The sequence below is a fragment of the Natator depressus genome, chromosome 1, assembly GCF_965152275.1.
Source record: "Natator depressus isolate rNatDep1 chromosome 1, rNatDep2.hap1, whole genome shotgun sequence".
NCBI classification, from domain to species: Eukaryota; Metazoa; Chordata; order Testudines; family Cheloniidae; genus Natator; species Natator depressus.
In genome coordinates, this window is record NC_134234.1 from 340,144,540 (window position 1) to 340,170,300 (window position 25,761).

The 25,761-nt window shown below is 42.7% G+C and overlaps 1 protein-coding gene across 4 annotated transcripts in view; it reads right to left on the reverse strand.

Moving 5' to 3' along the window:
* The window catches only part of CHCHD3 (coiled-coil-helix-coiled-coil-helix domain containing 3), a 243,659-nt gene that overhangs the window by 135,968 nt on the left and 81,930 nt on the right, over window positions 1–25,761 (reverse strand). For all 4 annotated transcript variants that reach the window (XM_074942703.1, XM_074942702.1, XM_074942706.1 and 1 more), the window contains exon 4: window positions 17,012–17,156. In XM_074942703.1, coding sequence (XP_074798804.1) covers window positions 17,012–17,156 — 145 coding nt within the window. The remainder of the gene's footprint in view (window positions 1–17,011; window positions 17,157–25,761) is intronic.

The following is a 25,761-nucleotide window of genomic DNA, read 5'->3' on the forward strand; positions in this document are numbered from 1 at the left end:
CCCTGCGACCTGCCATTTCTACAAAGAGCTGGACGCGATACTTGGGGGTGACCCCACCTCCATTCTGAGGACCACCATGGACACTTCAGAGCCCAGTGCAACAAGGCAGGAGGAGGAGCAAAGCAGGACAGAGGGTGCTGAGGCAGAGGAAGACACCCCGGAATCCCTAGATGTATGCAGCCAGGAGCTGTTCTCAAGCCAGGAGGAAGGCAGCCAGTCACGGTGGCGGGTGCTTGGGGAAGGACAAACATGAGGAGGTTCCCGATAAGCGGCTTTTATTTTGGGAAGGAAGTTATTCGGTGCAGGCTCTTGGGGCGAAGAGGGTTAGGGCTGCATGCATGCATAGATGCGGAATAGGGTGTTGATGTGCTCTCTCACATCGCGGTAATCGGCCTCAGTGATCTCTTCAAAGGTCTCATGCAGAACTTGGGCAATGCGCTTGTGCAGGTTTCTCAGGAGAGCCACCGTGGTCCTTGTCCCAGTAAGGCTAACTTGTCTGCACCACTGTGCCATGAGCGGCAGGACGACCATTGCTGCACGCAGGAAAGCTGCATATGGGCCAGGGTGGAAGCCGCATTGCAGTAGAAGACCCTCCCCCCTTGCTTCCCAGGTCACCCTCAGCAGCGAGATATCTTCCAGGACAAACTCCTGGGGAAAATGGGGGGACAGTGTTCAGTAAAGGGGCCCCCTGCCGCTGTTGTCTCTCACCAAGGCACAGAAACCCAGAGGACAGTACAGCCATGAAACAAATAGTCACGCTTGACCCTGAGCTTACTCACCATTTTGGGGCTCCCATAGGTTATGTATGCTCGCTTTGGGACGGGCAACTTATGCTATTGTGTAGACTGTGCTTGCCCTTAAGTACGGGGGAATCATTGCTCTGTCTGGTGTGAACAATGCTGCCTCTGTTAAGTGTTGCATTTTGCTTTTACAGATGCAACCTTGAGATCTCAGCCGCCCGTGTTATCACTGGCAGAAAGACTCCAAAGAATCAGAAAAAGGCCACATAGAAGCAAGGAAGACATGTTGCATGAAGTAATGCAGCATTCAAGTAATGAAAATCATGAAGTGCAGGAGTGGCAGGACAGTGAAAGGAGGATCCGCCAGCAGAATGAGGAGCGCCGGCACAAAAGCGTGGTGCTCCGGCAGCAAAGCATGGATTGGCTCATAAGCATAATAGTCTCTATCCAGGCGCTTGTAGCCATGCAGGTGGAGCACTACAGCGCCCGCCCCTCCCTGCAGCCCTTGTCCCAAAATTCTTTCCCTTGTGTCCCCATGTCACCTCCAACCCACTTTCCCCAACATCCGAGTTCTTACCGCCACCAGCTGCCTCCAACACTTATAGCCTTCACCACCCAACTCTGAAAACTATGACCCTTACACACTGCACTCAACCCCCATCACCATACAGTATAGCCATCCTGAAGTGCAGCACTCACTGCACAGCACTCCAAACAGGAAGGTATGATAACAGAACATATGCAAATCTGTGATTGTACCGTTCCCCACCCCACCCCCTTGCCCTTTCTGTTTCCCAAACAGTTGTGTTTCTTTTCAATAAATGAATTTTCTTTTCAATAAGTGGATTTTTTAGCTGTGAAAACATTCTTTATTATTGCATAAAGTAAAAGATACCTTAGCCCAGGAAAGCAACAGGCACTGCAAGTCAGCATAGCAAACACAGACACCTACTAACATTGGAACCACTGCACTTCACTCCCATGCAGGGCACCAGACATTACTGGTGGCTTTCAGCCTCAAATTGCTCCCTCAAGGCATCCCTAACCCTTGCAGCCCCGCGTTGGGCCCCTCTAATAGCCCTGCTCTCTGGCTGTTCACATTCAGCCTCCAGGTGTTGAACCTCCAAGGTCCATGCCTGAGTGAATCTTTCACCCTTCCCTTCACAAATGTTATGGAGGGTACAGCACGTGGATATAACCGTGGGGATGTTGTCATCGGCCAGGTCCAGCTTCCCATACAGACAGTGCCAGCGGCCCTTTGAACGGCCAAAAACACACTCCACAATCATTCTGCACCAACTCAGCCAGTTGTTGAACTGCTCCTTGCTGCTCTCAAGGCTCCCTGTGTAGGGTTTCATGAGCCACAGCATTAAAGGGTAAGTGGGGTCTCCAAGGATCACAATGGGCATTTCAACTTCCCCTAGGGTGATCTTCTGGTCTGGGAAGAAAGTCCCGACTTGCAGCTTCCTGAACAGGCCTGTGTTCCGAAAGATGAGTGCGTCATGCACCTTTCTGGACCAGCACGCGTTGATGTCAATGAAATGCCCATGGTGATCCACAAGTGTATGGACAACCACAGAGAAATACCCCTTCTGATTAACGTACTCAGAGGCTAGGTGGGCTGGTGCCAGAAGTGGAATATGTGTCCCATCTATCGCCCCTCCGCAGTTAGGGAAACCCATTTGTGCAAAGCCATCCACAATGTCATGCACGTTACCCAGAGTTATGGTTCTTCTGAGCCGGATGCGATTAATAGCCCTGCAAACTTGCATCAACACAATTCCAACGGTCGACTTTCCCACTCCAAACTGGTTAGCGACCGATCGGTAGCTGTCTGGAGTTGCCAGCTTCCAGATTGCAATAGCCACCCGCTTCTCCATCGCCAGGGCGTGTCCTTGCGCCGCAGGGTGGAGGCGAGCTCATCACACAGTCCCATGAAAGTGGCTTTTCTCATCCGAAAGATCTGCAGCCACTGCTCGTCATCCCAATCTTGCATGACGATGTGATCCCACCACTCAGTGCTTGTTTCCCTAGCCCAAAAGCGGCATTCCACGGTGGTGAGCATGTCCGTGAATGCCACAAGCAAACTCGTGTCATATGCGTTACTCGAGTCGATATCATAGTCGGAGCCCTCACTGTCACTTTGGATCATAAGGAATAACTCGACTGCCAAACGTGACATGCTGGCGAGACTTGTCAGCATACTCCTCAGCAGTTCAGGCTCCATTCCTGCAGACCGAAAGGGAAGACAGAGCACGCAGTACAAAAAACGTTGAAAGATGGCGCCAAATGTGGATGGAAGCACAGGGATTGCTGGGATACGAATCAATGCATCTCGGGGCATTGGGACAAGACCCAGAATGCCCCCCCCGGCCCCTTCCCACAAGCCACAGAGCCAGAATAGGAAGAGATGCTCTGTGGGATAGCTGCCCACAATGCACCACTCCCAATGCTGCTGCAAGTGCCGCAAATGTGGCCACGCCAGTGCACTTGTAGCTGTCACTGTGGACGGACTGCAGCCCTTTTCCTACTGCGCTCTCTGAAGGAGGATTTAACTCAAAGTGCTCTACATCTGCAAGTGTAGCCATGCCCTTTATGTTACACAACCAGCTGGAAATCTTTGTTCCAATTTTGTTCAGTTTATAATGTAGGCACATACTCCCAGCTAGTGTACCAATCCAAATCTCCACCCTGGACCATGAAAAATTATTTTAGGACTGTTTAGAATTAATGATTTCATTTCTTGCTCAATTATTTGTTAGGTAACTCAAAACTGTTTTAACTTCTTGCAGAGCAAATTTATCTTTTTTCTCATATCTTGTATTTCAACCCAAGAAAAAAATATAACCGATGTATTCTGGGAGAAAAATGTGTCAAGCCAAGACAGTAACCTATTCTAATAAACAAATATATTACAAAATCAGAATGCAAGTCCTAAGACTTGGCAAGATATTTTGTCAAAATTGAGGGGACTTTATTTGTTACTTTTAAAGATTTCTGTCAGGGGAACGTGTTTTAATCCACTACGTGCGTTTGTACCATGTCATTTACAAGGACAAAACCTGACAACTTTTTGATTTGACTTTTGTTGTGTCACACAACTGGCAGGGTATACACACTCCAAAGGCCCAGAAGTAATCAAGAGGGGGAGATGGGGAGAGAATATGTATACACATGAACTGTGCTGAAAACTAAGGGAGAATGTTATTTAAAACTTGTTCCTTTATGATGTCTGGGGGCAGAAAAGGATCTAGACTCTTTCTAATGTATTGAGTCCCTCAAGAAAAGTGATGGCACTCATTTCAAGAGACGGCACAGTACATCTATTAGCGATTCCATAAAAAAGAGTAGCAGCAAGAACAAATCAGTTCATGTATGAGGGAAGCAAAAGGAGAGTATCAAGCTTCGAATTAAAAATTAACTCAATTTGAATTCAACAGAAAGAACAAATGGATGGAATAGCAAGGTTTGTTAAGTGCTACATGAGCTGAACGCTGGGATAAAACCTTGCTTAATTTTATCTCATAGTATCTTGGGCCTAACTACTATTGAAAAATTAAGAACAGAAGACAAAACTCTCCTTAAACGTTGCTTGGAGTAAAATCAGAGTCAACTCAAGAGCCAAACAATTTTTAAATAATGATAATGAATATATTTTTAGGTCCTACACCTGCCCCCGAAGACACCTGACAATTATAGTGATTTTACAACTCCATTTATTTTCTTTTCCTATCCATGGATTTTTTGAATAGCAACAAACACAGGAAAATACTATGCAGGGGAAACAATTAAACCAACTATACACAAAGTGCTGTTAAATGCACAAAATACATAAACTGGAAAAACAAAAATTATTTTTATTGCTTCATACAGAAGAATGTTCCATTGCCTGAATGAATGCTGTAGTTGACAAACTGGAGATAAGAAAGGGAAGCAGCTCACTCATCTTAGTTCAAAGGCACCCTAAGGGAGGGTTTCAGAGTTGAAATAAAACAACCATTTAACTAGTAAATAGCTCAAATGACAAATCATAGTGGGATTACAACCTGGAGCAGGAAATGTAGCCTCATCTACAGGCCATTTTAAATTATCTTTACTATTTAACTTTCTCAGGAAAAATAAATTGCCTACCACTGTTAATAATGTAATTTGACACATACATGTGTTTTAAACATTTCTTCAAGGCATTGACACATACCATGCCCAGGTGAGAAAATCATGTTATCTAATATATGGGTAGTGCAGCGGGATAGACACCTGCTCCTGCCCTGAGGGGCTTAGAACAGCCCGGGAGAGGGCTGGGGCTGAGGCAAGCAGCCCAGGCTGAGAAGGGAAGTAGGCTCAGCGGGGGCCAGGCCCCAATTAGGGCTCAGCTGGCCTTATAAGTAGGCAGTGAGCCAGGAGCTGACACACTCTCTCAGCCTTTGGAGAGGGAGGGACCTGGCTGTAGGAAGCAGAGAGTACCTAAGTTGGAGCAGGGCTGGGGAAAGGCCTGGGGAGCTCTGGCCTGGAAAATCCCAGGCTGCGGCCTAACAGAAGGCCATACAGGTACTGGGGTTGCAAAGGGGGCCTCAGGAGGTATTTAAATGGGATGAGGAGGGACATTGTGGACCTGTTCAAAGAAGGACGTTCTATATACAGGAACAGCACAGAAACAGCTGTGGGAGAAACAGACAAATGGAGTGCAGGGGAACATATTAAGACACATGTCTGGGTAAGTGGGGAGGAAGAGGAGGAATTCTCTAAAGATTGGAAGGCAATGACTAGGACCCTGCCAAATTCACAGCCATGAAAAATGTGTCACGGACTGTGAAATCCGGTCTCCACCTGTGAAATCTAGTCTTTTCTATGCTTTTACCGTATACTATACAGATTTCACGGGGGAGACCAGTGTTTTTCAAACTGGGGGCCCTGACCCAACAGGGAGTTGCGGAGAGGGGGTATGTGTGTGGAGGGGGGGGTCGCAAGATTATTTGTGGGGGGAAGGGGGGTCGTCATCGCAGTGTTGCCACCCTTACTTCTGCACTGCCTGCAGAGCTGGCTGGCCAGAGAACGGCGGCTGTTGAGGAGGCACCTAGCTCTGATGGCAGCACCCCTCGAGCAGCAGCTCAGAAGTAAGGGTGGCAATATTATACCATGCCACTCTTTCTTCTGGCCTGCGGCCTTCAGAGCTGGGCAGCCAGAAAGTGGCAGCTGCTGACCGAGGGCCCAGCTCTGCAGGAAGCAGCACAAAAGTAAGGGTGGCAATACCATTCCATGCCATCCTTACCTCTGCGCTGCTGCTGGTGGTGGTGGAAGGTGGCTGCCTTCAGAGCTGGGCGGCCAAAGAGCAACAGCTGCTGGCTGGGAGCCTAACTCTGAAGGCAGAGCCGCTGCCAGCAGCACCGCAGAAGAAAGGGTAGCAGTTCTGCAACCCCCTACAATAATCTTGTGACCCCCAACTCCTTTTTGGGTCAGGACCCCTACAATTATAACACTGTGAAATTTCAGATTTAAATAGTTGAAATCATGAAATTTATGATTTTTAAAATCCTATAACCGTGAAAGTGGCAAGGCCCTAGCAATGACAGACTGAAGCTTGAACTTGATGGTGTAGAGAAGGGGGAGACAGAAGAGGGATTCAAAGGGAGAAGGATCACATGGTCAGATAGACAAACAAAGAACGTATGACCCTAGTATCTGCATTTTTGTACGCACTGCAGAGGGGTTAGATGGGTGTCATCGAAGCCAGTGAGGAAGTGGTTACAGTAATCAAAATGGAAGCTGAGGCTCTAGACAAGTACTAATAGCATGAGTAGTAGCAACTGAGTGACAGAAGAGTTTTGATCTTTAAAATGTTGTCAAGGAAGAAGGGATAACATGAGGTTAGACTGAACGTGAGGAAGGAGTTAATGATATAAAAAGGGAAAATATTCACCAGTAGTTCTGATGAAAAGAGATCCTCAGGTAAACAGGATTCTCGTTCCTGACTCCACAGTGTACTCCAACTATTGCTTTCATGCTGAATAAGCAAAAAGCTAGGGGTGAAAATCCTGTTGGAAAAGGTATCGTTAGAGAAGTGATACCACTAAGTTTTCTAGTGTATTTTGGTTTTTCAGATCGATATGGCATGAGATAGAGGCTCATCTTCTAGTTATCGGTGTGTTGAGAGCACTGCTAAGTGAAAGGCCCTTAAACTCTAAGAGAGCTGATTATTTTCCTTGGCAATTTTAGAAGGAACAATATTATTACTATATAGAGTAGGGTACAGTATGTTTGGGAATGAATGAGTCACGAGTACCACCGCCCAATGGCACTCCATAGTAAAACATTTAAGATGCTTCCTTTTAGAAGTAGCAAGCAATATGGTTCCAGGTTCATGACAGCCCTCTCTCATTTGAAAGCCAGTCTATGATAACTATCCATAATAGCACTTTCTCCTCTGGAACCCTCAACACTTCATATCCTCTCCTGTGGCTAGCCAGAGGAATTTACCACATCCTCAGCATTCATTCCAGACTTCCCACTTTTCCCAGGCAATCTGTCAGTCTCTTCTTAAAAAACAAACAAACAAAATGTGCACTCCACCCCATACACAGCATGTTGTGATAGTCTTACTAGGAGATATTCTAGGTTATGAGAATACTGGTAATAGTGCACATATGAATACCATGTCTTCCATAAAAGGAATGAATGTGTCTTTTTTGACAAATCCTCTCTCCTTTTAGAGGTGCTCTGAGTATGTCTTCATGGTAGATGCTGACAACCAATGAAACTGTGGTCACAAATGGGAATGGGACACTTGAGTGAATGTAACCGTGACAGAGTTATGGTGAATGTTCCCCACCAAGCCACTGGACAGAGACCCCAAACAGAACAGCTATCACAAGGGTGTGGGGTGACAACACAAAACCACTGTAACTAATATTGCCCTGTATTGCTTCCAAACTTTATCTAATTTTCCACTCTGAACACTGGTAAGAACCTTTGCTTGTAAGTTGTAAGTAATCATAAATTATTGTCACTGATCATATTCTAAAAAAAAAAAAAAAAAAATAGCTTCGCCCTGTCTACCGTAAGTAATCACATTCTGCTTCGGGCTATGTAGCTTACTTCAAATTATTTCAGAATCATCCAAAAAGACACATTTTTCTATTAAAATGATGAATGGGATAAATGAAGTATGTAATAAATACTCATTTGTAAAAAGACTTCTGTTCTCTTGAGGACAAACACCTTACCTCACCGGGTATATCTGCCCTCGGGTATTTTCTAGTGACATCGTCCCTCTAAAATATGGTTAGTATAGGACTGTTAGGAAAGAGCAAGGATGGTCAGAATATAATCTCTTTATGGAAAACAGGGAACCTCCTTTTAGTAAATCTAAAAATTGAGGACAGGTACAACAGGCCACTAAAGCAAAAGGTCATTGCATAGAAAGTATATACAGTGACTTGGAGAAATCACCCAAGGATGAAGGGGAGAACATCTGAATAGTCAAGCCACATGAGAGGAAGACGTAAATAAAATGTATTCATTTGTGACAAATGGGTCAAATTCATTCCTAATGTAACTCCACCAATCTCAGTGATGATAAATCAAGGGAAGCGTTTGGTCTATTGATTTCAGTGTTCAGAATAAAAAGGGAAGTATTTTATATCTCACATGTGATTTCGCTCGGCAAAAATATCCAATAAACTGATTAGTGCACTCACTCAAACGGCAAAAAATATTTTTAACAGAAGAATGTTTTCTACCATATCGATTTTTTTTAAATAAAGAGAAAAATTATTAGAGTCTTTTAGCGTAAAAACATTTATAAAATGTAAACAAAGATTTAATTAAGTAACTCTTGTTCCCATTTTAACATTGAGACAATGCATAAGGGCAACTTTTAAAATATATAAAAGTGTGGATGAAGAGCCATAATGATAATCAACTTTTAATGTTATGGTTAAAGCAAATGGACAGAACAATATTTCTCTACTCTTCAACAGGAAATGAGACTATAATGTCACTGGCAGCTCAGTAATACTGTTTTCCAACATGTAAGGTCTTAATGACAGCTCATTTCAGCCCAGGTAGTGAAGCAAATATGTTAACGGTAAATGCCAGGTCATTATAAGGAAATGGAAATATGCACTTTGGTTATCTATAGATTTTTTTTCCTCCATGCTCTCCCTATCTCACCCTGACACTCATGATTCAAGTGATGGAATGTCAATAAGCTATTTATGGCAAAGTTGCCACATGTAAAATCACACAACAAGAGGAAGCCCATTTGGTCTGTACACAATTTTGAGATGAAGAAAAAGTTTTTAAAACACAGGCTTCCAAAAATAAAAGTTTTCATAGGATGAGAAGTCTGCCACCAAGAACGCTACTTTAGAATTCTAAGAGCATTCCAAACCACTGCACTGGGACCTCAGCTACAGAAGCACTTGCCAGGAAAAACACCACCAATGCCAAAATTAAGTCTGTTGAGATTAAAATCGAAGATAGACAATTAAGTCTTTCCTCAGGAACACCCCCCATGGGGAACGGACAAGGGAACGACAAGATAAAAACAAAACAGGAGGGTATGACAGAAAACTATTTTTTTTGGATATTTTATCCTTCATTTTGTTCGGTATTTAGATCTCCAGAGAGAAAGACCATAAGACACTTAGTACAGAATTAATTATATAATTGTATATCCTTACAACCCTATCACCACAGTAAGTGGACCCTACAGACTAATGCATGCACTTCCTTAGTATGATTCTGATATAGGCAATCTATTTTGCACATTGGTGAAAACAATCCCAACACAGTTTTCACACAGTGAGGCTACATTAGCACTTTCGGCATTAAAACTTTTGTCACTCAGGGGTGTGAAAACCACCACCCCCCGCCCCCGGCCGACATAAATTACACTGACAGAAGTGTCTGTGGACAGCGCTATGTCAGCAGGAGAGCGTCTCCTGCCAACAGTTACCGCTTCTCATTGGAGGTGGTTTAATTATGCCAACGGGAGAGCTTTCTACTATCAGCATAGAGTGGCTACACAGGAGACCTTACAGCAGCATGAATTGGTACAGATGGGGGTATGACTAAGGATTACTAAGGATCACAGCTGCACACTAAGCAGTGTTGCCAACTCCCACAATTTTGTCATGCACCTCATGATAATTCCTGTTTGACTTAAAGCACAAGCTCCTGGAGTCAAGTGGATATTTGATGACTTCAGCCTTCATTCTTAAAAAAAAAGTAAGTTTCTAGCCCTTGTGGCTGTGAAGAAAGCTTCAAAATGTGACCCTAATGCACCCTAAAGGCTCAAAAAGCAGAAGGCAATTAAAAAGAATACCAAATCTATTATTTTTACATAATCTCATGATTTTAGTGAGCCTGATTCTTGACTTTTGAACATTTGCAATAATTAGCAATACGGCACTAAGGAAAGATAGGTTTAGGCAATGTATGAATGGCTTTTAATGCAGACCATTGGAGTTTGGAAGAGACTGCCAAAGGAATCGACAGCAACTAGATTTAGCACTTGCACAGCACTTTTCAAATGTGAGCAAGATTAATCAAATCCTGTGAGGTAGGTAAGTACTGTCCTTGTTTTACAGATGGCCCACCCAGCCACCACATGGGTTGGAGGAGGGGCAAAAAAAGCTTTCACTGAAGCTGCAGCTGCCAAGCAGTTAGTGAGGAGCAGCATGGAGGAACCCAGCCAGGACCTCCCCGCCCCCGATTGACACAGTTTGGACCCAGGTCTAAACAGAAGATCCCGCCCTTCTACACAGAAGAGTTATCTTTACCTCATGCATTTGTAATGCCGACCCACACAGGGGTGTCAGCAGCAGGGATCAAACTTGGGACCTCTGAAACTAAATGCATGAGCTTCTACCATATAAGCTAAACGACATCTGTTAGCCAAGGCTGTACCAGGCTCATCAATCTCCAGCTGGCCTAGCCACCATGTGAGGGAAACAAAGCGCCACTCCCAGGAAGCAGGGGTTACATATTTGAGGTCTCCTCCAATCACATGTAGAGCCCTACCAAATTCACAGTCTATTTTGATCAATTTCACGGTCAGAGAGTTTTAAAATTGGCCAATTTAACATTTTCAGATGCTTACATCTAAAATTTCACGCTGTTGTAACGGCTGGGGTCCCGACCCAAAAAGGGGTCATGGGCAGGTGGGACTGCAAAGCTGATGTAGGGGTGTCCCAGGATTGCCACCCTCACTTCTGCGCTGCAACAGCCACAGAGCTTACCGTAGCCAGGGCAGATTCCAGGAGGTGGAGGTGGGTCTGATCTCCCCCATGCTGCTGGGAGCCTTCAGAGCTGGCAGTAGCCACGGAGCTTCCTGCAGCTGCGGGAGGTACCCAGAGATGGGTCTCAGCTCCCCCCGAGAGCAGCTGTGCAAGGGAAGAGGAAGTCCCGTTCCTCCCCAGCCTGGTGGACTAGCAGCTGGAGCCCAGTGAACGGTAGGAGCCCCCAGCTGGGTGCCCCCTGCTCTGCCCCTCCAATAGCTAGATTTCACAGGGGAGATCTGATTTCACAGTCCCTGTTTTTCACAGCCATTCATTTGGTAGGACTCTGGTCATATGGACTGGGAAGGTACTAAGGAAGAAATACTTCAGTAGTAACAAATCAGAACCAAAGGAGCACCAGGGCCTTCTAAAGACTCAGGATTTCAGTGATGTTAAAAGCTCGTTTCATATTTGCACCTAGAACCAGCCATAGAATTTTAGAATCATAGACTATCAGGGTTGGAAGGGACCTCAGGAGGTCATCTAGTCCAACCCCCTGCTCAAAGCAGGACCAATCCCCAATCAAATCATCCCAGCCAAGGCTTTGTCAAGCCTGACCTTGAAAACTTCTAAGGAGGGAGATTCCACCACCTCCCTAGGTAACGCATTCCAGTGTTTCACCACCCTCCTAGTGAAAAAGTTTTTCTAATATCCAACCTAAACCTCCCCCACTGCAACTTGAGATCATTACATCTCATTCTGTCATCTGCTACCACTGAGAACAGTCTAGATCCATCCTTTTTGGAACCCCCTTTCAGGTAGTTGAAAGCAGCTATCAAATCCCCCCTCATTCTTCTCTTCCGCAGACTAAACAATCCCAGTTCCCTCAGCCTCTCCTCATAAGTCATGTGTTCCAGTCCCCTCATGATTTCTGTTGCCCTCCGCTGGACGTTTTCCAATTTTTCCACATCCTTCTTATAGTGTGGGGTCCAAAACTGGACACAGTACTCCAGATGAGGCCTCACCAATGTCAAATAGAGCCACTGGGGTCAAAACACTCTTCTAGCCCCAAGAACAGCCGAGGAAAAAAGAGGAGACTTCTCTTCCCTGCCCCACCCCCTCACACCTTTCTGCCCCCACCCATGGGGAAAAAAATCCCCAAAGCGGAGGGGAATTTGGGGAAGAGGAGAGGTAAGGTCCTGGATGTTGGAGAAAGACATGTTAAGAACAAAAGTTAGCAATGCTGGAGGGTGGCACTAATGTTAATGATAGAGCACACGTTTAAATAGGGGACTTTCAAAGGATAATTTTTTTTAAAAAGTTTTCTAACTGCCCACAAATCAAGTCTGAGTAACCACATGAGCCTACGTTGCCATGAATTTATTACCATCTTCCTCTTCCTCCCTTCTCTCCAATTGTTTGTTGTAGTTATCTGTTGCATCTTGTATTAGACTGTAAGCTCTTCAAGGCAGGGTTTAATGTTTTCCCATGTGCTTGTATAGTACCTAGCACAACTGACCTCTATCAGCGGAGGGGACCTTAGGTGCTACCACAATACAGAATATTAAAACAGCTGAGGCAGGGAGGTTAACTGACCAAAAATTACAGATTTAGCACTCAGAAATCCCTTTTCTGTGGAAGTATAAACTGTATAAGTCCACTGAATGCATCTGATGAAGTGAGCTGTAGCTCACGAAAGCTTATGCTCAAATAAATTTGTTAGTCTCTAAGGTGCCACAAGTACTCCTTTTCTTTTTGTATAAGTATTATCATTTAAAAATGGATACATTATTTAACATTGTGACACAAGGACTTCTTCAATGCCAAGCATCAGATGGCAAGGAGTATATAGAGATACAAGGATTGCTTGGGTTCACCAAAACAATGTCACATAAGGTCGCTAATGAAAGCCTATGTCACACTGATCAGCGTAATCATTGTGAGATGTTTGTATAGAAAATGTGACGAATTATATACACAGAGAGAGAGAGAGAGAGAGAGACAGAGCGAGCGCGCATTTTACTCAGATTGTAAATGGACGTTCATTGTGAACAATACAATACTCAATTTGCATATGACTAACCTGAGTGAGATAAGCATTTGCCCCCCCTACCCAACCAGGAGTAGGTAGATTACCTTTTGGTGACCTCTCTTAACTCAAAAAGAAAAGGAGTACTTGTGGCACCTTAGAGACTAACCAATTTATTTGAGCATAAGCTTTCATGAGCTACAGCTCACTTCATCGGATGCATACTGTGGAAAATACAGAAGATGTTTTTATACACACAAACCATGAAAAATATGGGTGTTTATCACTACAAAAGGTTCTCTCTCCCCCCACCCCACTCTCCTGCTGGTAATAGCTTATGTAAAGTGATCACTCTCCTTACAATGTGTATGATAATCAAGGTGGGCCATTTCCAGCACAAATCCAGGATTTAACAAGAATGTCGGGGGGGGGGGGGGCACAAGGGGAAATAGGTTACCTTGCATAATGACTTAGCCACTCCCAGTCTCTATTCAAGCCTAAGTTAATTGTATCCAATTTGCAAATTTATTTGAGCATAAGCTTTCGTGAGCTACAGCTCACTTCATCGGATGCAGTCTCTAAGGTGCCACAAGTACTCCTTTTCTTTTTGCGGATACAGACTAACACGGCTGCTACTCTGAAACCTCTCAAGTCACAGAGCAAGAGAAGATAATTTTGTGTGCACACACACACACACACACACAAAATTATCGTCTCTTGCTCTGTGAGTTAAGACAGGTCACCAAATGGTAATCCACATACTCCTGGCTTGGGGGGGGGGGGGGAAGGGGAGGGGTAAGAGGGGACAAATGCTTATCTCACACTGGTTGGTCATATGCAAATTGAGTATTGTATCGTTCAGAATGAATGTCCATTTACAATCTGAGTAAAATGCTAATAGATGGGGCGAGAGCTGGAGGGAAAAACAAAAATTGCAGGAATTATCCTGTTAGGAGTAAGACAATGAACTTTTGAAACTATATTTGGGGTACAGATGAACCCCCTAGGTACTCCTTCAATCTGTGAGGAAAAGATGTCAGTGGGCTTAATCTTATGAGAAGGGGTCTCAACCAAAATGGTTGAAAATGCTGGGGAAAGAACTTGATTTCCTCTATCATAACCATAACATTTATGTTTTCTTTACACTATTAAAACAATTAAGGATAGCAATGGACATTCATTTTTATAGCACTGTAGGCATGTGCAACGCTTTACAAATAATAATATGAAAAGAGTTGAACCATGGATCTTACACTCCAGATCAAGTTAAAGAAAAGATAAAAAGGTTAGAGTTAGAGTTAAACTACTTGTATAGTGTCAGAGCTTTTCATGTGACTTTGCAGCAGACACGTAAATATGGCCCGCCTTAAAGAGATTAGAATTTAATTTGGATGAACGATAATACCAACATTTAAATATGAGGTGTGAGAGACAGAGCCAAGAGAGTAAACTGACCAGCAGCAGACAAAGAGAGTAGTGGCTTTTAAAAAAAATTTAAAGGACAGTGAGTGTTACTTGGTACCTGAGAACACAGCAGGTTGCCCATAGCCACACATTTAGACAGTTTACATTTATTTAGATTAACTGTTATGTTATATTATATAGATTAATTAGATTATCGGGAACTAAAACAGATCAATAGCCGCTTTGTTTCTTAATAAAGTTTGAAAAATGGCCAAGTTGACACCTGACAGTATTTAGGTAAATGAATGAATTTCAACAGTAACAACAACAATTTAGCACTAACGAAGCACTTTTCACGCAAAGGTCTCTCAACATGTTTCAAAAATTTACAGATTGAAAAATTAAGCTGCAGAAAAGTTACCTGACTTGCCCAAATCACATAGCAAGCCACTGGCAGAGAATTCAGAAAGCTGACTTCTGTTCCCAAGCACAAAATCTGTGCCACACCCAATTGGATAGGCTGCCTCTACATGCACGGCATGCTGTTGTAAACACCATAGGACCATCCCAAATTCCAGGCAATAGGTGCCCTCACCACCATAAGGCAGTGAGATTCTCTGAATGAAGGTCCACGTGAAAAAAGACTGCATAGGATTTTTAAACACCATCATTCCATTCCCTCCCTCCCTCCCTAACAAATGACACATGCATCTTCCCCTGCAGCTACACCTCCGCTTGAAACAAATCCTCGCCCTCCAGCCAGTAAATACAAAATTAATCAACAATGAGTTCTTGATTGTTTCACCAGGCAGATGTGGCTGATGCATTCTAAGCTAAGTGAAACCTAACAATGAAAAGTGACATTTCTGCAAAATAAGCCGTTTTTTAAATTTGTGATAAGAAAAGCCTCAGTGTTCAGAATTTTCAGAGAAAATAGGCCTTTTTCCACATGCAGGTATCAGGTTTTGTTTTATTTTTGGCAGGTCGGAAGGGTGATGTCTCTCTCTTTCTCTCTCTCAACAGGATGAATAAATTAATTACAGAACCAAATAAGTTAAGAAAAGCCTGTTAAGCCCATGCAAAACACCCTCCAAAGCTTTGTTCAGCTAGGATAACAAAAATCTCTTGGTCTAGGCAAGGTTGTACAGACAATCTACTCCAACTGGCAAATCCGTGTTACATGGGTTGAACAAGAATGTGTGTATTTTAGCTGCACTTTAAGGTTCTCAAAAATGTGCTGACCATCTTTTTATAGTTCTCAGAAAGGGAAAGTCTCCAGGGTTATGCATGTATCTATTTCTACTCACATGAGCAGTCCCATTGATTTCAATGAGAATGCTCATATGAGTGAAGTTAACCAAATGCATAATGGTTTGTAAGATACAGCCTTAGATTTTTTTCAGCTTGCAAACACCCATTTGTTCATTGCTTATACTCAAAAAAAAATTTTTTTTTAAAGCAAAATGGTGCTTTCAAGCCTCAAAGAATGGTCATGGGGACTTCTCCCTGAGAACTACAAAGGCAACCGCAGTGATTGATGTGGGAAGCTACAAATCCGCCATACATTTGAAATGGACAGCAATCTAAGGTGTCAATTTTCAGAGAAAAACAGCCTGCTATATTTCACAACTTGGTTGTCAGAGAGGTTTTATATATCAGCTCTCATGAAATACAGTTCTTCAGTACATACTTTTTCAATAAGCTGGTATTGAAGTTTGGGGCATAACCATAAAAAAAATCACACACGTATATAAACATGCTATTTTGGTCTCCAGTATAAATAAGTTGGAGGAGAAAAAAAAGAAAAAATTGTATCTTAGGACAGAGGTGCCGTCTCTCTGAGTTTCCTGGGGTTGCTTGACCCCCACTCTGCCACAGGCACTTCCCCCACTCCACCCCTTCCCCCCACCCCTCCTCTTCCTGCTCCAACCCCTCCCCCAGCATGCCCCTCCTGCACGCCACATAACAGCTCATTGTGGCGGGGGGAGGCACTGGGAGAGAGAGGGAGGAGCTCACTGGCAGGGCCACCAGTGGGCAGGGGGCACTGGGGGAGCAGCCAGTGGGCGCTGAGCACCCACTATTTTTTTCCGATGGGTGCTTCAGCCCCGGAGCACCCACGGAATCAGCGCCTATGTCTTTGGAAAATTCTTAAAATCAGTCAATGTTTAACCAACCACACTGTTAATGTACCTTTATTAATATACATTTATATATAAATGTTTGTGATAAAGTATTCAGTAATTTAATATCACATAATCTAACCAGATCTCCGAACACTTAAATACTGAAAATGAACCAGGCTAGCATCTTAGTTAAGTTATTTGAATGCTCTCCTCACATAAAAGTTTTCTCCCAAAAAGCAACATACTTGTGACACTAAAAAGGACCTGTCAGTTTTAAAGTAGCTGCTCTTTTAAGGACTGTGATATTAACAGGGCAAAGAGAAGAAATCTTCTGGTAATAATCATATTTGCTAAAGAGGAAAAGCACTACGGGAGGATAGAAACATTCTACTTCCTACATTTTACAAAAGAGTTTGCCAAAAGCATAAAAATTTTAGGACACTGACATTTGTTTTTAAACCTTCACATTTACATAAAAAAACTTATTGCACTTACAAAATGCTGTGTCTTCAGGCGTTCCTCTTCTGCCGCAGCTCTCTCTCTAAGAATGGCTCTAGTCAAATGTTCATTTGAAGCAGACCGCTCCCGCTCCAGAACTTTGCCAATTTCATCACGTACATACTTTTGATCTTGTTTCAATCTACATTGAAAAAAGGGTAAAAGAATTTAGAATGGAAATATATTGTCAAATAGCTTGAATGGACAAACACATTATCATCATCAAAAGAGTACAGTACTTATGACAATGTTAAACGATTACTGGCTTTTAGAGCTCACTGAATATCCAATATCAATGCCAGAAATCTGTATATTGCAATTTTGAGACTTAATCAAAAATATAAAACTTCTGGCATTCATATTGGATATGCACTGATTTATTTTATATATATATATATATATATATATACACATACACACACGCACACACACACACACACACACACACACACACAATAAAATAAATATATATACACACATATAATAAATATATATAAAAACACACGTATACATATATTTATACACACACACACCCCTATCAATATCAATAACCCCCAACATCTATCAGTATCAACATCTCTCAATATATATTGAGATTATAAATTCAGCATCCCAACACTACCCAAATCTTAACAGCATTACCTCTGAAATTAAGCAAAATAAGGAATAAAACTAATTAAAATCTCATGCTTAAACAATACACAGTATACAGATTTTTTTAAAGGAATTCTTGTTCAAGAATCCTCAGCTCTATTCCTTTCTCTGGCACTGATACACTTTGTTACTTTTGGGCAGGTCACATCTACTCAGTGCATCCGTTTATTCATCTGCAAAAAGGGTGTAACAGCTATGTTGACATGCTTAACATCTGGAAAAAGACTTAAGAGCATCAGATGAAAGGCGCTATTTAAGTGCAAAGTATTATTATTTCCTGAATTTGTGTTTTCAGAACTTAATCATGCATTATATTAGTCCCAGAGAATTCTCAACATGAATAGAATGTAATGTCACAAGCCATAAAATTAATGGAAATCTTTACAACAATATTTTTATGAAAATGCATGTATATGTTACACGTATATGCAAACACATTTTAAAATAGTTTAGTCAATAAAAACACCTGCTTTACACATATATTCTCATACCAAACACAAAAGTAAATATCTACAAGTTCATCACCGGTAATGGAATATCAAATACTGTTTTTTAAATAGGCATCTGAAAAACAGTGAAGGCGATGAGGCTTCAGAATTTCCACTGAATGTATGTGTTACCAAGGGAGCTGCAGAGAACAAATCATGCCGCCACTTTCTGAAAAGTGTCAGAAAGTCACTGGGGTCACTTTCTGAAAGGCACCAGCATTACAGTACATTAAAGTTTTCCCCAAGGAAAATGTTTAAGAGGGGTGGGGGATGGTGGGGAAGAAGACAGAACGTGTGTCATTTTTGTGCTCAGACACAACCCCTCTGAAAGACATCAACCAACTGGGAGTTTTTATAAAGTTTATTAAGCAGCATCTTCAATTACTCCAGCAAAAAGATTATGCAGACATGGACCAAATTCCATTAAGTGATTTCCCAAGGTCCCCCAAATTAATCCAGCAGCATCAATGTATTTAATCTATCGCACAATCAATGATGCAGACAAAACACACACCAGTTTTCCTTTAGATTACAAAACTATTGTTTCACACAAAGAGAAGAAGTGTCAAAAGAGAAGTCTCAATAATTCCTTTTTTCTGAAGTAAAAGCAGCATTTAGACTTTTCAGAGATTAAAGATTCCCCCCTCCCCCCACCCACAACCCAATCACCTATTTTGTATTCTACTCTCTGCAGTTAAAGACTTGATTCCTCTTTTTATACATTACACTACTGGTAGTATATTTCACATATTTAATTACTGTATTTAGAGAAGCTGCTATTTGCTTGACTTTTTTTTTTGAAAAAGCTTGGGCTTTTTAGCTCATATTCATGTCTCTTCATTTTTGTATTTGGCATTAGGCAGAATTATGCACCTTGATGTTGTCTCCACAATCTCTTTTCCAAAGAGTCAGTTTCCCTAAACCTTATAAATAATAAATTCCTAACTCCTAGATAAGTTGTTTGATGGCTTAACTGAATTGCTGTTACGTTCAACTTCCCTGCTAGCTATACTACAATGAGAATGGAAAAGTTCCTTACCTTTTAGGAGGGGTCAGTGTGTTCCTGTTATCCTTGAGGAATGTTTTTGAACCATCCTTGATATTGGGATGTTCTGCTATCACTCTTCAGGAATGTGTTTGTGTGAGTACTCCGTGCCTAGCACTTCTTAGAAATGTGTGTTTCTGCAACATCAGCCCTGCTCTTGCCAGATTCTCTGAACTTGTAAGTAGGCAGAGCCAGAGGTTTGCTCAAAGTCTCACTTTTGATAACTTTGCTTTATATCAGCAAAGCTCAGGCTTCATACCAAGGCCTCTTATACAAGGACTTCTCAGGCTCTCTTCCTATTATAGATACAAAACTACTCAAGATAGTTAAGTCCCAAACAGACTGCAAAGAGCTGCAAAAGGATCTTACAAAACTGGATTACTGGGCAACAAAATGGCAGATGCAATTTAATGTTGATAAATGCAAAGTAATGCACATTGGAAAGCATAATCCCAACTATACATATAAAATGATGGGGTCTAAATTAGCTGTTACCACTCAAGAAAGAGATCTTGGAATTATTGTGGATAGTTCTCTGAAAACATCCATTCAATGTGCGGCAGCAGTCAAAAAAGCAAACAGAATGCTGGGAATCATTAAGAAAGGGACAGATAATAAAACAGAAAATATCATAATGCCTCTGTATAAATCCATGGTACACCCACATCTTGAATACTGTGTGCAGATGTGGTCACCTCATCTCAAAAAAGATGTACTGGAATTGGAAAACGTTCAGAAAAGGGCAACAAAAATGATTAGGGGTATGGAACAGCTGCCATATGAGGAGAGATGAATAAGATTGGGACTTTTCAGCTTGGAAACATGACGACTGAGGGGGGGATATGATAGAGGTCTATAAAATCATGGCTGGTGTGGAGAAAGTAAATAAAGAAGTGCTATTTACTCCTCATAACCCAAGAACTAGGGGTCACCAAATGAAAATTAATAGGCAGCGGGTTTAAAACAAATAAAAGGAAGTATTTCTTCACACAATGCACAGTCAACTTGTGGAACTCCTTGCCAGAGGATGTTGTGAAGGCCAAACCATAACAGGGTTCAAAAAAGAACTAGATAAATTCATGGAGGATAGGTCCATCAATGGCTATTAGCCAGGATGGGTAGGAATGGTGTCCCTAGCCTCTGTCTGCCAGAAGCTGGGAATGAGTGACAGGGGACGGATCACTTGATGATTAGCTCTTCTGTTCATTCCCTATGGGGCACCTGGCATTGTCCACTGTCGGAAGACAGGATACGGGGCTAGATGGATCTGTGGTCTGACCCAGTATGGTCGTTCTTATATTCTCCAAGAAAGGAGTAAGAGAAGGGAGGGCACCATCTGAACTTCATTCTTCGGATGAATTCACCTTTCTCAGGGCTTGGCTACGATTGCGAGTTAGAGTGCATTAAAGGAGCCCCAGGCACCCTAACTCATGACGTGTTCACAATGGCAAGACACGTAGAGTGCCCAGACTCTGCGGTTGGAGTGCTCCTGGTAATCCACCTCCACGAGAAGCATAACACTTACTGCACACCGGCTGGAGCGCTGCAGGACCAGTGTGGATGCCCTAGTCTATTAAGACAGGTTTCAGAGTAGCAGCCGTGTTAGTCTCTATCTGCAAAAAGAAAAGGAGGACTTGTGGCACCTTAGAGACTAACAAATATATTTGAGCATAAGCTTTCGTTGGCTACAGCCCACTTCATTGGATGCATGCAGTGGAAAATACAGTGGGGAGATTTTATATACACAGAGAACATGAAACAATGGGTATTACCATACGCACTGTAATGAGAGTGATCAGGTAGGGTGAGCTATTACCAGCAGGAGGGGAAGGGGGGAAACAAACACACCCTTTTGTAATGATAATCAAGGTGGGCCATTTCCAGCAGTTGACAAGAACGTCTGAGGAACAGTGGGGGGGGGGGGGGGGAGAATAAACATGGGGAAATAGTTTTACCTTGTGTAATGATGCATCCACTCACAGTCTTTATTCAAGCCTAATGTAATGGTGTCCAGTTTGCAAATTAATTCCAATTCAGCAGCCTCTAGTTGGAGTCTGCTTTTGAAGTTTTTTTGTTGAAGAATTGCGACTTTTAGGTCTGTAATGGAGTGACCAGAGAGATTGAAGTGTTCTCCGACTGGTTTTTGAATGTTATAATTCTTGACGTCTGATCTGTGAATCATTGCTCTGTCTGGTGTGAACAATGCTGCCTCTGTTAAGTGTTGCATTTTGCCTTTACAGATGCAACCTTGAGATCCCAGGCATCCTTGTTATCAACGGCCGAAAGACTCCAAAGAATCAGGAAGCGTACTCAAAAAAGCAAAGAGGACATGCTGCATGAAGTGATGCAGCAGTCCATTAATGAAAATCAAAAAGTGTGGGAATAGCGGGAGAGTGAAAGGAGGGTCCGCCAGCAGAGTACGGATACCCGGCACCAAACCACGGAGCAGCTGCTAAGCATCGTGGAGCACCAAGCAGACTCAATACGGCTCTCGTAGCAATGCAGGTGCAGCACTTCCGCGCCTGCCCCCGCCCCACAGCCCTTGTCCCAAAACTCTTTCCCTTGTGCCCCCATGTCAGCGCCAACCCACTTTCCTCACCATCCGGGTTCTTATCACCACCAGCTGCCTCCAACACCTATGGCTTCACCACCCAGCCCTACAAACTACGATCCTTACACACTGCACTCAACCCCCATCACCATGCATTTTAGCCAGCCTAAACTGCAGAACTCATTGCACGGCACTCCAGACAGGAAGGATGAGTATAACACCATGACATACGCATATCGGTGATTGTCCTGTTCCCCACCCCACCCACTTCGCTCGTCCCACATAGCACAGATGTGTCATGCCCTTCCTGTTTCCCAAGCAGTTGTGTTTCTTTTCAATAAGTGAATTTTTCAGCTTTAAAAACATTTTTATTATTGCATAAAGTAAAAGATACCTTAGCCCAGGAAAGCAACAGGCACTGCAAGTCAGCATAGCAAACACAGACACCTACTAACATTGGAACCACTGCACTTCACTCCATGCAGGGCACCAGACATTACTGGTGGCTTTCAGCCTCAAATTGCTCCCTCAAGGCATCCCTAACCCTTGCAGCCCCGCGCTGGGCCCCTCTAATAGCCCTGCTCTCTGGCTGTTCACATTCAGCCTCCAGGTGTTGAACCTCCAAGGTCCATGCCTGAGTGAATCTTTCACCCTTCCCTTCACAAATGTTATGGAGGGTACAGCACGTGGATATAACCGTGGGGATGTTGTCATCGGCCAGGTCCAGCTTCCCATACAGACAGTGCCAGCGGCCCTTTGAACTGCCAAAAACACACTCCACAATCATTCTGCACCAACTCAGCCAGTTGTTGAACTGCTCCTTGCTGCTCTCAAGGCTCCCTGTGTAGGGTTTCATGAGCCACAGCATTAAAGGGTAAGTGGGGTCTCCAAGGATCACAATGGGCATTTCAACTTCCCCTAGGGTGATCTTCTGGTCTGGGAAGAAAGTCCCGACTTGCAGCTTCCTGAACAGGCCTGTGTTCCGAAAGATGAGTGCGTCATGCACCTTTCTGGACCAGCACGCGTTGATGTCAATGAAATGCCCATGGTGATCCACAAGTGTATGGACAACCACAGAGAAATACCCCTTCTGATTAACACACTCAGAGGCTAGGTGGGCTGGTGCCAGAAGTGGAATATGCTTCCCATCTATCGCCCCCTCCGCAGTTAGGGAAACCCATTTGTGCAAAGCCATCCACAATGTCATGCACGTTACCCAGAGTCACGGTTCTTCTGAGCCGGATGCGATTAATAGCCCTGCAAACTTGCATCAACACAATTCCAACCGTCGACTTTCCCACTCCAAACTGGTTAGCGACCGATCGGTAGCTGTCTGGAGTTGCCAGCTTCCAGACTGCAATAGCCACCCGCTTCTCCACCAGCAGGGCGTGTCCTTGCGCCGCAGGGTGGAGGCGAGCTCATCACGCAGTCCCATGAAAGTGGCTTTTCTCATCCGAAAGATCTGCAGCCACTGCTCGTCATCCCAGACTTGCAGCTCTCCTGAACTTATTTATCCCTTAGATTTTCTTCCTACAGCACCTTACCTATCAGATCTCTGAGTTTGTTAAAGTCTGCTTGTTTGAAGTCCGTTAGCCTTTTTCTGAGGCTCTCGCTCCTTCCTTTCCTTAGTATCATGAAATTTATCAAGTCATGATCACTTTCATCCAAACTGCCTTCAACCTTCAGATTCACAACCAATTCCTTCATGTGAGTCAGAATCAAGCCTAAAATGCCTAGCTCTTGGTTACTTCCTCCACTTTCTGAAACAAAAGGTTGTCAAAGTCCCTGCAGCGCTTGTTCTTGTTGTTGTTTTTGGCATGGGTGGAGGGGGATATTTCTGTTATTTGTTCTAGAAGTGCCTCATCAACATCTTCTCAATGATTCAGTGGTCTATATTAGACCCCCTACCATGAACTGCCCCTGTTTTTTTTCCCTTTTATCTTTATCCAGAGACTTTCAACTGGTCTACTTCTCATGTCCCTTTTGACTCAGAACAAGTGTGTATATAAAGAACTGGTGGAATTTAGAAGCTCATCTTTATGGACACGTCATGGGCTCAGTGATGAAATCCAAGGAAGACTTCTGTGCCATTGTCTGTTCTCCAGATGGCTAGTAGTATCATAATGCCTCTCTCTCCTATTGACAGACAGAAGCGTAGAGGTACTCGGAAGCATCAGATTCATATAGCTGATAAGAGCACAGGCTTGGGAGTCAAGAGACTTTGATTCTACTCTTGGCTCTGTTAGTATTTAATTTTGTGACTAAGGCACTCTCTCTGCCTTTGACCTAGTAGCAACATCAGTATATCTAGCCATGCCCACGTGACTAGAATTAGTTAGTTTCACTGTTCTTATTGAAAAAATTATTCAGGACTTAAAATTCAAAATAAGGGCTGCTTGGGAAATATTTGTACTGATTTATTTGTGCTGCAGCTTTTGTAAGAAAAAACAGTTTGAACTATTTCATAATCGAATGTGTTACATATCTGTCAGGAAGATATGCCTGATATTCATTCTACATTCTCTCTCTCTTTTTGTCTTAATTTGTATTAACATGCCTCATTCTGCAAAATTCTTTGTCCATCTTTGGTGTTATGTCCCCTCTGAGGTACAGCCTGGCTTAACAATGACTGTTTACCTCCTATCCTTTCACTGTAAAAGTGAACCCCTTCAAGCCCCCCTAATCTTTTTGATGTCCAATGTGTCCATATCTTTCCGACACTGAGCAGTCCAGAACCGAACACAATATTTCAGGAACAGTAACTCCACAGCTAAGTCTATACCATACACCTGCTCCATGATTAGAAGCCATTGCATAAGCATCCTAAACCACAATAGCTCTATTTGCTCCCATATTGTAGTGCAAATAGTTATCTAATTTGCTGTTTTATATCAACTCCAGCTCTATTTAAATTATGATATACTGAAATTTCTAATAACTGATATTGGCTAAAAGAAACTAACAAGAGATGGTAAGAAAACAGTAACTGCCCCAACCCTAGTTCATATGATTTAAAATACTTCTCACCATGCGTACTTGAAGTTACTTGAAAATGTTCTTTTTGAAATACTTGTTGGAGTTGACCATGATTTGGGGGCAATGGCAGCATCAAGTTTTATTTACCAAAAAAATTAAATCTCTCTCAACTTATTTAAATTCACCAGAGTTTTAAGCAAAGTAGTATGCTTTTAATGTAAACTTCACTTATTTGCATTATGTAATTGGGTTGCTTGTAGGAGCTTAACGAAACAAATACAAGTTAGCTCTGTCCTAAGATTTCAAACACTTGCTTGCATCAACTTACAGTAGTTTACTTCCTTGACATCATGAACTCATTTTATTGGCATACAGTACAAACTTTACCTGAATGAGAGCAAACACTCACTAAATCTTCAATGATTACTTACATTACTAACTATTCTAAAGCAAAAAATCCAGACTTGTGATTTATATTCAGATACACAGTTACGGATCACACTTTGTCAGTTCAGTCTAATAATCGAAGAACTCTATATAAACAGACATTGCACAATGAAAATTTTAATTACACTAAAATGGAGGGCTCAGTCTAATAGCTTATATTAGACGTTGCAACAGAAAAGGGGGGAAAAAAACAAGCAACTAAAATCTCCCACTGCTCATTTATACGCTGGAAGAAATAATTTAGAAGTCTGAGGGAATGCTGAATCGGCAGTCAAGACTGCTTGCTATACATTTTTAAAAAGAAAAGTTGATAGTTGGTAACTCAGCAAAGTAATTAGATTATACAATATTGACCAACTCAACGTGTACTGCTTTCCAGTCACATTACCTCATTAAGTAAAACAAAAAGCACATAAGTGATCCTGTGACATCACCCCTGTAAGTGGCTGAAAGTAAACGTTAAGTACTAAAGGGAATTCTTGTGGATTCAGATTTAGAACCAACCGCTTTAACATTTTATGTTCTTGTTATTGTATGGCATAAAATTACACGTACAAGGTTTGTACTCCAATAAAAAGAACTCCTC